Source organism: Accipiter gentilis, chromosome 15 (assembly GCF_929443795.1).
Source record: "Accipiter gentilis chromosome 15, bAccGen1.1, whole genome shotgun sequence".
Lineage (NCBI taxonomy): Eukaryota > Metazoa > Chordata > Aves > Accipitriformes > Accipitridae > Astur > Astur gentilis.
The window spans coordinates 151673-167523 of record NC_064894.1 but is presented as its reverse complement, the minus strand read 5'-3'; the positions used below and the strand labels follow the sequence as shown (position 1 = coordinate 167523).

General features: G+C 45.8%; 1 protein-coding gene across 1 annotated transcript; it reads right to left on the bottom strand.

The window, feature by feature from the left end:
• Positions 1-1164: 1164 nt before the first annotated feature.
• BAG2 (BAG cochaperone 2) lies at positions 1165-9857 on the bottom strand. Its single transcript, XM_049818300.1, has 3 exons — positions 9512-9857; positions 3069-3178; positions 1165-2015 (listed from the first exon to the last, which is right to left on the bottom strand). Exons 1-3 carry the CDS (start codon positions 9676-9678, stop codon positions 1615-1617), a joined length of 678 nt encoding a protein of 225 aa, XP_049674257.1. The 5' UTR covers positions 9679-9857; the 3' UTR covers positions 1165-1614.
• Positions 9858-15851: the final 5994 nt, after the last annotated feature.

The following is a 15851-nucleotide window of genomic DNA, read 5'->3' as shown; positions in this document are numbered from 1 at the left end:
TTCTTTGTCCCAGCTGTCTTACACCTGCTGAGCCTTGCCTACTGTCTTTTGATTATTGACAACAGAGCACTTACTTAAAAAAAGTTAAAAACTTTAATCTCTTCTTTTGTTCATCTCCATCATGTGCATGATGACAGCTATGTTTAGCCATTTTGAGTTACTTTAAGATAGCCAGTATGGAACTACAGTAAAAAACCCAAAGGTAATTTTTGCTGTGTGTTACAGGTATGGCTGTGTGAAAGAAACTTCCAAGGACGGTAGCCCTGCTTTTAAAATTAGGTTGTTCGAATCTATGGGGTCTTTAATGGATGTGGCATGTCAGTATGCAATGTTAAAGCATAGGAGAGGATAGTGATGGCTGTATTGCAGACCTCTGTGGGTCAGATAACACAGAATTTAGGAAGTGGAAAGCAAACAGAAGAAAGGATTTGAAAAATAAACCAGTAATTCAGGTCAAAGTGTCTAATCTACACTATTAACAACTCATCTGTAGATATGCAGGTTGTGATCACTTCATTTTGTCCTCGAGAACAAAAATGCTTGTACTAGTATAAGTGCTATAAAAAAATAGAAATACTTTTAGCTATTGGTATAATAAAGAAGATTTAAAAAAGAAAACTAAAAACCTTAACACTTTTGGCCTGAATAACCTTATAATGGCCTTTAAAAAATCAGCGATTGAAGGAATATTCTAAGCATTAATAAGCCATGTTCAACTTAACTATTTCACAGCATGATTTCTGAGAACAGCTTATGCTGTATGTTATTGTCAAGGGGTTTAATGCTGTTAAATAGCCAGAAGATTTACTGTGCTTGTTAAAGTTCACAAGGATCTAAAACATAAAAAAATAAACCAGTTATTTTTGAAGTGGAATTACTGCATTAAGCTCACCCAATTCTCAGGAACTTTTAACAGTCTCAAAGCTGAAACTTTGTTCTGAAAGCACCTGAAGTGCCATTTCTGTGAATAAAATGCAGTGACAGCAACCTCATAGCTGCTTAGTTGTGACCTTTGGGCAGATGTGTTGCTTTTCATGTCCTCAGTTACAAACTGGAGGTAGCTCGCTGGCTCTGGAAAGTATTGTGATCTACTTACAATTAGTGCCAAATCATTGAAATTATAAATGGTAATGAGTAGGACAGTGTGTTGTTTATGAAAATACCATATACAGTTTATTAATGTCTTTGATTTATTGCCATGATTCGTCTTTTGTCCCCAAAAGTCTGGTTCATACACTATGTATACAGCAGAGAAAAGCTGATATCTCATAATATGACAAAACAACTTTAGTTTAAAAAAAAAAAACAACAGGAGAATGGAGGAAAGGCTAGATTTTGATGGTTTCTGACAGTTCAGCAGAAGCACAATTACAATTTGCAATAGAGCGGTATCGACTCTACAGGAGAACTGATAGCATCCTTTATTGCCAAAAGAAAATGCCAATGCTACCAAAACCCATTAAATGCTCACACCTCGCAATCAAAGGTACTTTGGTGCGTGTGCATGCGTATATACGTGTGTGCTGGTACAGAGAATTTTTTTCTTAGCTTCTGTGTGCTTTTTATGGAGATTTGCTCATCCTACGATGCGCCAGAAGTAGCCAGGAGCATAGTTTAATCCTGTTTGCTGTTGCAAGATTGTCGAACAGATGTCTTCTGATGCTCCAACAATGTGATCGACTTCTCAGAATTTTCTAAGTTTCTGAGCAGAGTCTCTAGCCGCCTTTTGATTTTCTTCTGATCTTCAATGGCACATCCAATTACAACAGACTGAAATTTCTGATCGATGGGTCCTGCTGGCACGTCAGATGTGCACGCACCGTAAAGTGACATTAAGCGGATTTTTGCATCTTCCAAATCATCTAGAAGTTTATTGACGATTTCATCAATCATCTTCGTGGCATGCAGCAGGGATTCCTGCTGCTGGGCATTTCGGATGGTTTCTACAGAAACCTCCACAGTGAGGGTGCGGCCCATCAGACGATTAGCAGTCAAATTAAGTTCTTCTCTCTCACCTAAATCGAAAACAAGAAAGTATTCTAGATTACAGGCAAATACTTTCCTGTGCAAATCACATCATAGAGACAATCAAACTGCTACAGCTTTGCAATAAACAAGGTTGGTTTTTTTAAGCAGCAGACAATCAACAAGATTTCCAGGTGCTAGAAATTCATTTTTTGCATTTGCCTAAGTCCTACTTATTTCACAGAAGCTAGTGGCTTCCGATTTGAAATGAGGCATTAAGCTCTGCTCAAACTAAGCAATGCTCTTCTGCTGCTGACACAATGCTTGCTGTGTCACCTTAAAGCAAAGCATACAGTATTATCAGGAAACATTATTCATTAACAGAACTGGCATATTAAGGATCTTCTGTGGCACTGTGAGGAAGGGATTTAGACAGTACCCCAGAAGGCCATAAAAACTGATTTCTGACTACCAGACGCAATTAGGGGCCATGAAAAAAAATGGTTTTCTGTTTTCTGAGAACTTCTTTCCTAAAATATGGACACAACATACTTGACATGTAGACTCTTGAAGAGCCAATAAACCAGCAATGTAAAGCACCTAATATAAAACATACAGATTTAGGGAATATATTTAAAACCATATGTCACACAACCACAGCAACAACCTTAATCATCAGGTTCTTGCAGGCTGTACACTTCGTAGCATTCGTGCCTGTCCAGTAGTCAAAGCCATTAAAATGCTGTTTTTTCAACTATATTTATTCATCATCATTATCATGAATTTCTCTCCCTCAGCTGAGCTACATTAACTCTGATTTTGAAAATAAATCAGTGAACTGAGTATGGGCTTTCATGTACCCAGCAGTGACATTCATGGTAGACCATCCAGCTGAACAGTAATGTGAATTTACACGATCAAGAAAAAGGGGATCCCAGGGTAACATGGTCCTTCAATAACCTTAGCTGCCTCCAATGCCCATACCTTTACCAGCAGCAAGCAATCAAACAGAGCTGCTGCCTAAGGCGCGGGCTGTTTTGACTTTGTGTGAGGTTGGGGGGGGGGGGGGAGGGGGGGGGAGGTATGGGAAAGCAGCTTCTCACCTTCACTGATGTGCCTCATATCCTGGCTGTTCTGTATATTGTGGATCATTTCTAGCAGGATTTCTTTCTCCTGTTCCATAGCAGATGCTGCGTCACGGAAAGCCTCTACCCTGAACATGGTTAAACCAAACAAAATGTTTAAATAATAAAATAGCTGTTCACCTATATAGCTGCCAAGAACTGTTTTTTTAACTTAAGCTTAAGAAGTATGGTCAGTTCTTAATTATCCATGAGCCAGAGTCTGATTTCATGACCTTCTCCTGTATCTTAACTTTGCTTTTCAAGACTCAATGTAATTTTAAAAAACAAACACACGGGGGAAGAAAAAACGCGCAAACAACAGTAATTTTATCAGACTTGCACTGACAGTGCTGTTCTATCCTACTCCGCGGTTAGTCTGAATATCCAGAGCCTGACGATACTACAGCTCTGTAGTGGAAGTCCTGTAGCTAACTAGCAATTATCAGCTCCTTAACTAGAAGAGAAACAGATCAGGGAACTTGGGGCTGAAGGTTGCAGCTGCAGGGGTGGAGGCAGCGAGGGGGCCTGGCCCCCGAGGCCAGCAGCACAGAACCACTGCGACCCACCTACAAAGCAACAAACGCTCCAGAAAACTCAAATGCCGCCTTGTAGCTGAACGAGCCCTTTCACAAGGGAGAAAAATGGACGAGAGGGACAAAGCTCACACTTATGAACATGACAAGGGCATCCCCTGCCAAGTGGCATGACTTGGTCGCTGGGAGAAGATGCTGGACCACCTGCCCCCAGTCACTGGTGTTTTCCACGGAGCAATGCTCACCGTGATTCACACAGGGCAGAATCTCCTGTGGGAGCAGCTCCTGTTTCTGGACTTGCAGGGAAGCATGGAACTCAGTTCCTCCCGACACAGGATGCCTACTCCAGTCCTGTTGACTATGCTGAAACTCACATGTGATGCGGCGAGGGTGAGGGGAAAGCCCATCGGAAACTGCTCTGCCCGATAACTTTTCAGTCTCAGTAAGCTGCTTGGTTGTGTGCCCATAGTCATTGTCTGCCCTCCTCCTCATGGCATAAGGTACAGACCCATCTGACTATGGGCAATGTGAAAATGCCATCCTAGAAATATGAGTCCAGTTCCTTAATTCACATTCTATTCCCCGCCATGGTTTTAAGGAGGGGGCTTTTGCATTCAGCCAAGTAATACAGAAAAGCACATCTGGGAACTGCCTGCTTTGGAGACCAGGGACAAGAGGGAAACATCTCAATCCCTTGGCTTTGCCCTGGAGGATTGAGGATAGGGGCTCACAGAGGACTTGCGAAGTTGGAACCGGCTGCAAAAGTTGCGTCAAAAAGCGTCAACTCTGCATTGCCAGACCCCACAGAAAAGCAGTTTAACACATGAACCTGGCTGACGGTTTCAGATGCTTTCAACGTGCAGCTCAGGAGGTCTAGCTGCTGTAAGCAGCATGGGAATCCATCTATCCTGAAATGTTTCTTAAACCTGGGCAGAAAAGGGGAAACAAACCAAAACACTGTTAAGTCTCTTGGATGATCTGTGCTCTTCAACATTACTGGACGCAGCCTTGAGACAGTGGTGGCTCACTGCTGCTTCTGTAGACGAGGGCTTATCTCTTGACATAGGCAGGGAGCTCCTGCTCCCTCCTCAAAGGCGGGCTGAGGGCAGGTAACTTCAAAAAAATGGCAGGAAGAGAAAGGAGGGTGAAAGAAGGCAGAACGGGAGCATTTGAGGATATAAATAGTCACTTCACATGCAGCCTGCTCACAAAATGGTTCTGTTTTACAAAATATTTAGCCTAATCTAGTCAGTGAAAACACAAGCTTTGAGCCTTGCCTTTAATGTTCATTCTGAGGAGGAGTGGGAAAAGTTAATGCAATGCAAATTCTTGCCGAGAGCAAATACTTTTAATTATTATTTTGGACGGGTTAGTAAGAGCAATGAGGCAGGTGGAGTCATTTCATACTTCAGATGTCTGCACTTTATAATTTAGGAAGTCTAGCAATATTTTCATAAATGCCTCACCATGCCTTTTTAAAAAACTAGTATTTCCACAATTTAAAAAATGCATTATGGTCACTGGAAAGCTTAAAATTAAAATTTGGAAGTAGAGAATTTCAATTTTAATAGTGTTTTTAAATTGGATTTGTTATATCATTGTATTGACTTAAAAACTAAAGGTCTGCCTTCAGCAGATGGATCAATCCATGATTTCCACAGGCTTTGCTGGGTCCTATGAAGAATATGGAAAAACTGCATTGCAGAGATGCATCCTGAATTGGTGTGATTCTAAAGAGAGTGCCTAAAACATCACTGCTTCCAAAAGCCAGCTACTGGCATGCAAGGTAGGACCTAAAAGCCAAATGATGAGAATTAATGATTGTATACTGCACAAGCCCCCCCCATAATTTACCAATTAAGAGCCTCAATTGACATTATTTTACAGAAGGTCATATAACCAAATCTTGAGAACTACTTTATTTGCAATAATTGCTTCTTGGGAATTATTTTAACCACTTTTTTGACTGCAATAGAGAGTGCCACACAACTAAAATCCACTGGGATTTTAATTTTAGTGTATTTGCTTCCATAAACAGCAGTCAAAATGATCGCCTACCCTGGCACCACGTAACAGCAAGGGAAAGAGGCACAGCAGCTCCTGCCACCCAGGCAAAGGGACAGGAAAGCAGCACTTCCAGGGCTCCCCCACCCCTCTACTATCCCTTCTGAAAACTTCCATCTTGACCAATTATTAGCAGTGTGACGGGACTAAATAAGCCTAAAAACCAAACTCCTCGCGTTTCGGAGACCTCTTGAAGGCAGGGTGGAGGCACAGTGTGGTAACACAGCACATTGGCAGCAAAGGCAGCATCTGAGCAGCCAGACAGACAGGTGGTGGGAGTGAGACCCTCGAACAGAAGATGGGGGAAATGGCCCAAGAAAGGCCAGACACGGGAGTGGAGGCAACAGCCAGCTGTTGCTGCTAGGGACCTGGACTTCACGGCAGTCAAAACAACGGTATAGGATCATTTCAGAACAGGTCTCTAGGGGGAAAAGAACAAAACCCAAGGAAACCACTCACACCGGCCTCAGGAAAACAGGTAAGTGCTCCAGAGAAGATGCTGGGGGGGGCTTCATCCAGGTGAGACACCTCCCACCACCTAGCCCTATTTGGCCACCCCAGCTTGTACCGAGGCCCCCAGCTGCCTGCCCCCACACTGGGGCGGGTGCCGCCGGCTGCTCCCGGCCCCCCGGCCACAGCCCTGGAGAGACCCCGGCCCTGGCAGGGACTGCATCCCTGCCCCTCCTTACTCGCTGCTAGAGCCATCAGGTCCACACCTCGCAGTCAGGTCTCGTAACTTCTTACCCAAAATGTGCTTTAACTTCATAGGTTTGTGTAAATCTTTACTTTGTTGGGGTGGGGGACAAAAAAAAAAAAAAAAAAAAAGATTGGAAGATATAAACCTCTAGCAGAGGCGACTGCTGTGGAAAAGGGGTGGAAACACAGTCCAAGTCTCAAAAAACCAACCAACCAAAGAACAGAAGGCAAATAAAAGAGAGCAGAAGATATTCATATTTATGCCCAGCTGTCAATTATCCCGATACAGCAGTACAGTCTTTTTCTACCAGATGAAAACATCCAATCGTCTTTGTACTTGGAGCGTATTTGTCACTTTGAACAGCAACTAAATATTCCATCCATTACCTAAGACTTAAAAAAACATTCCTTACTTCTGATTTTCCCCAGTCCGAGAGCGATTAGCCACGCAGTGCCTTTCTTTCCTACATACCATCTACATGAGCAGAGCATTCCCCTGAGGAACAGGTGGACCAGCCTGTGCTTTTGTTTCCAGATGAGAAACTGGATACCCACTTTCTTACGACAGCTGCAAAAACTCTGTCCTTTAAACTACTGACTGACTTAAATAGCTCCCTATTAAAGCTTGCGCGCTGGAAGTGCAGAGAAGTTTTCAAAGGAAATCCGAAACGTCTGAAGACAGTGCAGCTTTTTTCCTGGAAGAGAGCTGAGCACACTGGACAGAGTCAGAGCAGGGGGGGTCACCCCAGCATCCTCAGCTGCTTAAACTGAGTTTCCATTCTCAGGTGAGCAGTCCAATGAACACAGAAATGAATGGTGGGGTAATATGGTTGTTCCGAAGGAGAACAGGAAAAAAAAGTACAAAAAAATTAAGATTACAAAAATCCCACAACACCCAAGAGTCTGACATATCTCATGTACCATTATACCTAGGACTGCATGTTCACTTAACACAACCACCAGAACACAGTGACTCATAAACAGAGACTCTGGTCCCGCTTCCAGCTGCTCCTGAGATGTCTTGGCAGTCACCAGCAGCCAGGGGAACACAAAGGCCCAAGCCCTTACAAGGGATAAACGTGCCACCCGCCCCCCCTTGCCACCCTGCCGGGGGCTCGCTCCCTGGCAGCCAAATTACTCCCCCTTTCCCGTTCACTTTCCCTACAGAAGAAAGCCCCTCCACAAACACCTAGCAGGGAAGTACAAAAATACCCCGTTATTGTCAGAAAAGCAGCTTTTGCGATGGAAGGGAAGTGAGAAGAGGGAAAGCTGTTCAAACCAGAGCATTTCTGACGGGATGAGAGTTGCCATGGGGTTCAGGCAACCTTAAGCAACTTGAGAATGGAGGATTGTCGAGGAGTTTAATTAAAGGGTGTAGTTCACTTTGACAAATTTTCACTTATTATATTTACAAGCAACATCTCGAGGGTCTATAGCTAAACTAAACCGGCTGCAGAAGGAAGAAGTGTGGAAGCTCTTCCTCTCCTGTCACTCAAATAACTTTGAAATGAGGCATGCTGTTTAGTTGTGCATGGAAAAAAAATAAGGCTTGAGTGACTTTAATTGAAGTAGTCTGACTCTTTTTTCATAACTGTTCCGCATTTAGAACTATGCCTGTTTGAAAGACCCACAGCAAACTGGGAAGTTTAATTTGGGGCTTAATTTCTGGTTAACCAAACTGTCTGCTTTGTTTCAGAGTTGCTCAGCAAATTTAGAACACCTTTTTGCATACTCTGATGCTCATATATTCACATGCTAGACCTGGAGGTGAGCAGCGAGACTTGTTTGCAGACAGTGATTTTGTTTAGTCAAATTCAGAGAAGTCTGCAAAGGACTTCAAGGAGATTTAATCAAGCTAAGTGAAAGGCTAATATAGTAGTACATAAAGTCCACTCCTGAATAATGCAAAGTAATGCAGGCAGAAAGGGGAAAACGCAACTCCCGTATCCCACACAGCTCTTTTAATTACAGGAAAGTCCTAGAAACCTGCTGGGTGGTTCTGTGAAAGCCGCTGATCAATATGCAGCTGTAATGAAGGAAAGGGCCTGTTGAAACAGTCCAGGCAGGAGGTGAATCAGTGGTACACCCATGGCACCCTGCGCACCCATCCACCTCAGAAAGAACACTGTGTAATTAGGCAGAGCTGAGAGGACGAGGAAGATGATTAAAGGCAAGGAATTGTCTCTCATGCAGCCGAACTAGGAAAAAAAAATCAAATGGGATTATTCGGGGAAAGTCAAGTAGCAGGAGGAGACAGGACACGTCTTGGCGCAATGATGAAATATACATCATATTTGCAATTACTTTGGAAAAATACACCTAAGCTGCAGAATGCAATGCTATTCACATTACACTTACGTGATTTACTACACTTCAGAGAGAAGGTGGACGTAAACACGGGCAACAAGAACATACACAGCTGAACCAGTAAGCACAAAGGGAGGTTTGGGGGACGCGAAGCCTCACACGCCGGCGTGCAGCCCTGCGGCTTAAAGGCCTGCTCCGAGAGCCCGAATGACACCACGTTTTATCCTCGGCTTCCCTACATCCTCTCATAAAACACCTGCCCGAGAGATGCTGGATGGGGGCTGTCGGGCTACGGAGTGGGACGACGGACATGACCCACCGCGGGGCCTGCGACCCGTCGTGTCACTGCCGCCCCGCTAGCCCACGAGTGCCGAGGACTCCCCGCACCGCAAAGGGTCACAAACCCGGAAAAGCCTTTCGCACTTTCTCCCAAAACCGCCTGTTTTCATACCTTCGCACGCGTCCTCCTATCTTCGTGTACTTCCAGGCCAGACTGCTTCACCTTAGAGCAGCAGCTGCCATTTTCAAGCTCGCTCCCCGCCCCCGGTGAAGGGGGATCCTTTTTCCCTCGCTCACCTCAGGAAGCCTCGCCCCCGCGCCCTTCCCTTCCCCTCCCTCCCCTCCGCCCGGGGTAAGGCCCCGCGCCCGCCGCCGGGCCGCTGCCAGGAGCCACGGGCTGGGGGGGGGGGGGGGGGCAGGCGGCTCCCCGGGCCCCGCAGCGCCCGGCCGCGGCCCCCTCCCCTCCAGCCGCCCGGCCCCGGCCCCGGCCCGGCTCTCCCCGGCCGCAGCGGTGCGCGGAGCCACCGCCCTCCGGGGCCCCACCTGAGCTCCAGCTGGTCCAGGTTCTCGAGCAGGCGGCTGGAGCGGTCCGCCATGGAGGTGGAGCGGTAGAAGCGGCCTCGGAGCTGCCCGCCGGACTGCTGCTGCTGCTGCTGCTGCTGCTGTTGCGCCCCCTCGCTGGCCTTGGCGCTGATCTTGGCCTGGGCCATAGCACCCGCCCGCTGCCGGCGGCGGATCCTCGCTGCGGCCGCTCCCTCCCTGCGTCCCGCAGGCGGCGGCGGCGGCCGAATGCCGGCACCTCGCTCATGGCCAAAGAAGGAGCCCGCCCCGCCGCCTGCCCCCGCGGCCACCCCGCCTCCGCGCCGGGCCGCGGCCCCGCGGGCGCCGCCTCTCGCAGGGCGGCGGGCCGCCTCGCCAAGCCTCGCCTCGCCTCGCCTCGCCAAGCCAAGCCTCGCCGGGGCGGGCCACCCCCCTGCCCCCGGCGGGTGTGGGGCGGCTGCGCGGGGCAGCCCCGCCGGCGGGACGCGCAGCGCTTCCCTGGCAGCGGAAGCGCCGATCGCGGCAGGCCGAGCCCCTCAGCGAGCCGGCGGTGCGGGTGGGTCGCCCGCGGGGACCGAAGCCGCGGGGCGCCAAGCGTTCCCTCCTGTTACCGACACCCCCGCGTCACCCTCTCCGTCCTGTCCCACGCGGGAGCCTGGCAGCGGCGCCCGGCCACCGCGCAGCCCCGCGCAGGGCTCCCCTCCTCCCCGAGGGCTTTCCGGGGCCCAGGGAGCCCCCGGCTGCCCCCGCTTCTGTCCCCACGCCCCGTCGCGACCGAAGCAGCGAAACCCGGACCGGCCGGAAGCAGCGTGAGCGAGAAGCGAAGGGAGGAGGCGTGAGGTTTTCAGGATCGGTGTTAACTTCGGCCGAGAGGGTAGCTGTCCGTACGAGGATGTGCTTTCCGCAACTGTTCTGGAGGGCTGGTGCATGGGTTTGCTCTTTGGTTAAAGGCAACGAGAAAACCCCCGCTGACCCTCGCGAAAGCTATTCCAAAAGTGAGCTACAAAGCTGAAACATCTGAAAATGCAAGAAATGGGAGTGGGGAAACAAGAAATGCCTTAAAAATCCAGAAGCCCATTTGAGGGGAGAGAAAAGTTGGAGAAAAGTAAACCAGAGACAGCCTTTACTGTAAGCAGAACCTGAACAGCATTCCAGAAAACAAGATACTTGAGATGCTGCCACGGATAGCACGCCTTTCTGGTGCCAACTGTAAGAGCCCTCTGAGGACCTGCAGAAGAGAAGCCATTCCAACAGCCAGTGTTGTCCAAGGTGATATGAAAAGGCTTTCCAGTAAGAAAAGTGTTTAATGTTCCCCTTCTATGCCACAAAGAAAAAATACATCTATTTCATGGTAGCCAAGGTAGTGGATCTACATCACTAATGATTTGTTCCGAGATCATATTTAACTTGACTGTACAAAACGCTACCTTCTCTCTTGCAAGCGCCCACCATACCAACTTGGTAAACAACTTGCACAGAAGCTCTTGTACTTCAGGTTCCTGCTGGGACCATTGGTTTCAGCAATTCAAGTCACGCATAGGCTTTACTTACCACTGTGGTGAGTATTTAAAAAGGAATTTGCTTATCCCGAAAGCCCAGGTTTGGGCACATACCCCACAGCTCTCACAGACCAATTTTTGGCACTCAGCTAAGAGGGATTTTGTTGCACAGGGATACCGTTTTGTATGCTTATCCCGCTGCAATTCAAAATAGCTGTTTTCTCAGGCTCATCCATTCAGAACGATAACATGTCCCAAGCGCTCTCGTTAAATTAATTGCTTAAGTTTTCTTTGGTTTAGGTAGTTGGATAAGTAAGGCTCATTGCCTGTGAGCTCATGGAAATAACTTCATTTCAACAATTGTTCCACCCATCTCTGTAGTCTTTGTAGAAGATAATTAAAAACTGCTTCCCACCCCAAACAGAAAACATTTGTAGTCATGACACACAGTTTGCAACCATTTTTTTTCCCTAGGATCCTTCTACTCTTCCCATGCCAATTTATTAAGTACCAATTAGATTGGGTTTAAAAAGCAGAAATCAAAATAGCTGAACAGCTATGAATGTGTTTTTTTTCCTGGCACAGGGGTTTAATTCCATGCAGGTAGAAGCTGCAATAAAACACAGGCACAGGACAGCTTTAGTTGTGTCCAAACATATCACGTATGACTTACCCGCTTTAACAGCAAAATAGCATTTCACCTTAGAAGTGAGACTAGCACAAACCATGGAACCAAAAGGCAGGTTTAAAAGCAAAAATGGTCTTCTGGACAAGCCTCGACATCACTGCCTGTGCAACCCAGGATATTTTCCCATTTAGAAATTTGGAGGGACCGTGAAAACCGCTTTTCCCGCTCTCTAGAGGGGTAGACTGCCCACTGTGCCCTCCCTCTGTTTTTTGCTGAGGTACATAAAGGGGCAGTTATCACCACTTTTCCAAAATAATAGATGGCTGGGCTGGAAAGATAGGAGTCTGTCTCTGGAGGAAGTGAAATGACTTGAAGCTGAACTGGAAGTCTGCAGATGCAAAAGGCAGGAATTGGGTCCTTCAGGGCTACAAGACACTGGGAGGAGGAAGGGCCCCCACATCTGAAAGTGCAGATCTCATCCTCCTCCTTGCAGTCTGTGGTGAAGAACAGTGACGGCCAGGTCAGGACTGACGGCGCTGCCGTGCCTGTGTCCCCCTCTCCTCATCTCCACAGCTGTCCTCATGTGATGGACTGCACAGCCCTGCTCCGGCTACAGGCACCAGCAAGAAGAACATGAGAAGAGGGCGTGTATCTCATGGTCTCTGCATTCCCACCTCAGCAGTGAAGCCGCTGGCTGTCTCTTTAAACTACAGCATCGTAAAAAATTGGTGCCACTTGCAAAACACAGCAACGCACAGAAGAGTCTCATTCACACGCCCAAGGTCCCTTGAGGTAGCAGAGAGAGGAACCGTCCCAGGTCTCAGATGTCAGATGTATCTGTAGAAATCCCAGAACCAGGGAGATGATCTACACCAAAAGCACTACAAATTGTCACATTGCCAAATGGCACTTTATTTCCAGCTTTGCCATATTCCAAACCCTGATAGAAACCTTGTCACATACCCTAATGCTTATACATGAGCTGTCATGGAATAGGATCAAAGAGAAAGTCCACACCCAAGAAATGCCATGCCAGATTATTTTTCTCCCTCCGCCTACAGGAACTTCATCTGAAGAACCTTCTTTATGCACAGGTGTTATGGAAACACAACAGTTCCCATCCATAGCAAAAGGATGCAACTGTGGCTTGGGCCAGCCAACCAAAGCCAGCTTTCAGGCTCCCTAGCACCATAACCATAGCAGTAAAGATGGGCCAATGTGAGTTTTTAGGGTATGTTTTCAATCAAAATATGTACCTGCTATCACAGTAGGCTGCCCCCTAACTTAGCACCTGCTGAGCCTGTGCTACTGTGTCTTTACTGCTATTGTTAGCAATGCTAATTAAAGCTAGCCCTGCGTTTGCCTATACACATCACAGTCATTTTACTGTGTAGGCAAGCCTCGAGGTCCCAAGCCTGTCAAAAGTCTGAATGAAGTCCTCTATCACAGGAACAATTTGAAAGCTGATATGAGCATTTCGGGGCATGCAGCAGTTCATTCTCACAGAGAGGAAAAGTGACTAGTAGTGAGCCAGTAAATTCTGTACAGCTGCAGATGCTTGGCTGATTGTCGATGGAGCTCTGAGCCAAAAAAACAAATGGAAGGACTCCCAGAAATTAGGATACTGCAGTCAGTGAAAATGAACTTAGACAGATTTACAAAGGGAACTTCACATTACATTTCCACACACACCGAGCTTTGCCGTCCAAGTGCCCACTTTGCGTGTCCTTGCCATAAATTTTCTGACATGTTTACATCCACTTCTATAATATCTCAGACCATATTATTTGACCCAGATTATTGCAACTGAATTAAGAATTTCTACAAGAAACTTGAAGAGGTTTAGAAGCATCAAAGAAATATGCAGATGCAGACTTTAATAAAGCTACTTAGCTGGAAAGAATTGCCAGAAAGTATCTTTGTGCTAACGTCAGCCCATTTTTCTAAATTAATTTTCAAACGATTCGTCATCCATCCTCCTCGCCTCCTTCCAATTTACAGCAGTTATTGTAAACATTGCTAGGACAGCACAAGCAGATGATAGAACACTTTCCTTTTAAGAAAGAAGGCAGCATAACATCATACCTCTACAAACTTCACCATATTTGGTAAAGATTCAGTAAATGTTTGCATTCCATGACCCCTATAGGAACAGTAGTGGTCATTTCTGTGTACCTTGAAGAGCTAAGAAAATTAACCCACCACCCAAAAACACATACAAAGCAAGTAGCTTATAGTAAGCTAATCCCCCCCCCCCCCCCCTTTTTTTTTTAATTTTTTTTTATATTAAGCTACAGAAGCAGTCAGGCAGGCATAATGTTTTAGCATTCCAGTGACTTTCATAACAGTTGCACTGACTTATTTGGCATTTCATCTTGTCTCTGAATATGACCAAAAGAGGGATTTTGTGTGATATTAAAGAATATGGCACACAAAGCACTAAAGAAGTAAGAGCCTTGTACCAATCTCGACTTGTTGTGATTTCAGTTTTGTAAAACTTATGCATGAACCATACAGAAATTAAGAGCATTAAAATGAACAGCTGGTGGTAGCCAGGTATTTATCTTTCCTCCTTAAAGATAAATACAAAAAAGCACCATAGGGTTACTTTATACTAATGAAGGGTGAACTCAAACATCACCACAAAAGCAAATTCTCTTAAAAAGGGCAGGACAAATCACTTCTAGTACAAGCACAAAGGATGCTGGGCAAGCTCCTTTTAACAGACAAGTTGTGCTTGTAAACACAGACGAGTCTCTCAGCATATGCAGGGCAAGCCTCAAAAATTTCAGCCAGTTGAACAAGACTGCCCAGCCAGCAACATTAAATTCTGAAACACAACCATTCACAAGACACCTTTTCCAGCTGAAGAACAAGGTGCAGTACCATGGGATCTTGGTAACAAGTCACATATCTGTACATGCAGTGTTTTAAGAATCCAATTTTCTCTGCCTTCCTGGAAACAGAAGTATCACAAGCCTGTGATGGCAGAAAACTTTGCAAAGAAAAATTTCAGAGTTACGAGAACCATAAAGAGACCAGAGAAAATGTGGACAAATTTCAAGACATCGATAATTCTGGAGACTACTTTTAACATAAAAAGAATACAGAGACTAGAACTATATTTAGCTGTTTTATAAAGCCATAGCAGCTGTGGTTGGGATTTGCTACTTGTTTACTTGTTTTGGTAAGCAGATGAGGAGGCCAATACAACGTGTTTAGCAACTGGAGCTCCAAGTACAGAGAATGTGTATGCACACATGGTGGTTTGTTTTTTTGTTGTTTTTTTTTTTTTTTTAATGCAACCGATTAAGTCATGGCCCATCAGGTACAACAAACTTTACAGTTATGATGGAATAAAATGTTACGAGTAATAAAGCACATGATCAAAATCTAACAGCAGACTCTGGAGAAGACCATCTACCCAGGTTTTAAACATTTGTTGAGCCAAGCAAAGAACTTTCTCAAGCTGAAACATCTTTTCATGGGAAAGAAATTTGCAACTTCAGGGTCTGCACTGAACCCTGCCCCCCTCCCCCCCAAAAAAACAAAAAAAACCCAACAAAAACACCTGCCCCAAAGCCTCCATAATTTGGACTGAGATGTTTTTGAGGATGAAAACTCTTTTCTGTCTCATTCCACCCTTTATTAGAAGAACATGGTGTGAAAAATTCTGCAACTGATTTAGCTTGAGTCAGTAGCTAAAGGCAACTCAAAATCTTCCAGAATAGGGCTTCCTCAGCAGCAGTATGAACTACACACCCAGATTTTAAGAGGAGTGCAATTAATCTGAGATTTGCAGTAGGAAAGCAAGCAGCAGGGACAAGGGAGAAACATTAAGAGGTCCTGTTCACTCCGTAACACTTGGGTGTCAGAGTCAAATGCACTGGAAGTGTCCAAACTAATTTCTGGCATTTGAAGAGTTTTGGCAAGTTGCATGACTGCTAATAAGTGCTGAGACAACTCACTAAATTCTTCATTAATTCTATTTGTTTCAGAGATGGCAATTATGTCAGAATGATTGGAAATAAACCAGTGCCAATTTTCCAGCTTTTCTAACCGTGATGACACACAGCTGTAGTTATTCCCTTAGGAATCGAGAATAAGAAAAATCTAGCCTTCCCCTTGTCTTACTCGTCACAAAAAGTATTTCTTTGCATAATAAATATTTAGATTTACAGCAGTTAGAAGCAAACTCGCAGGCTATTGAGTAATA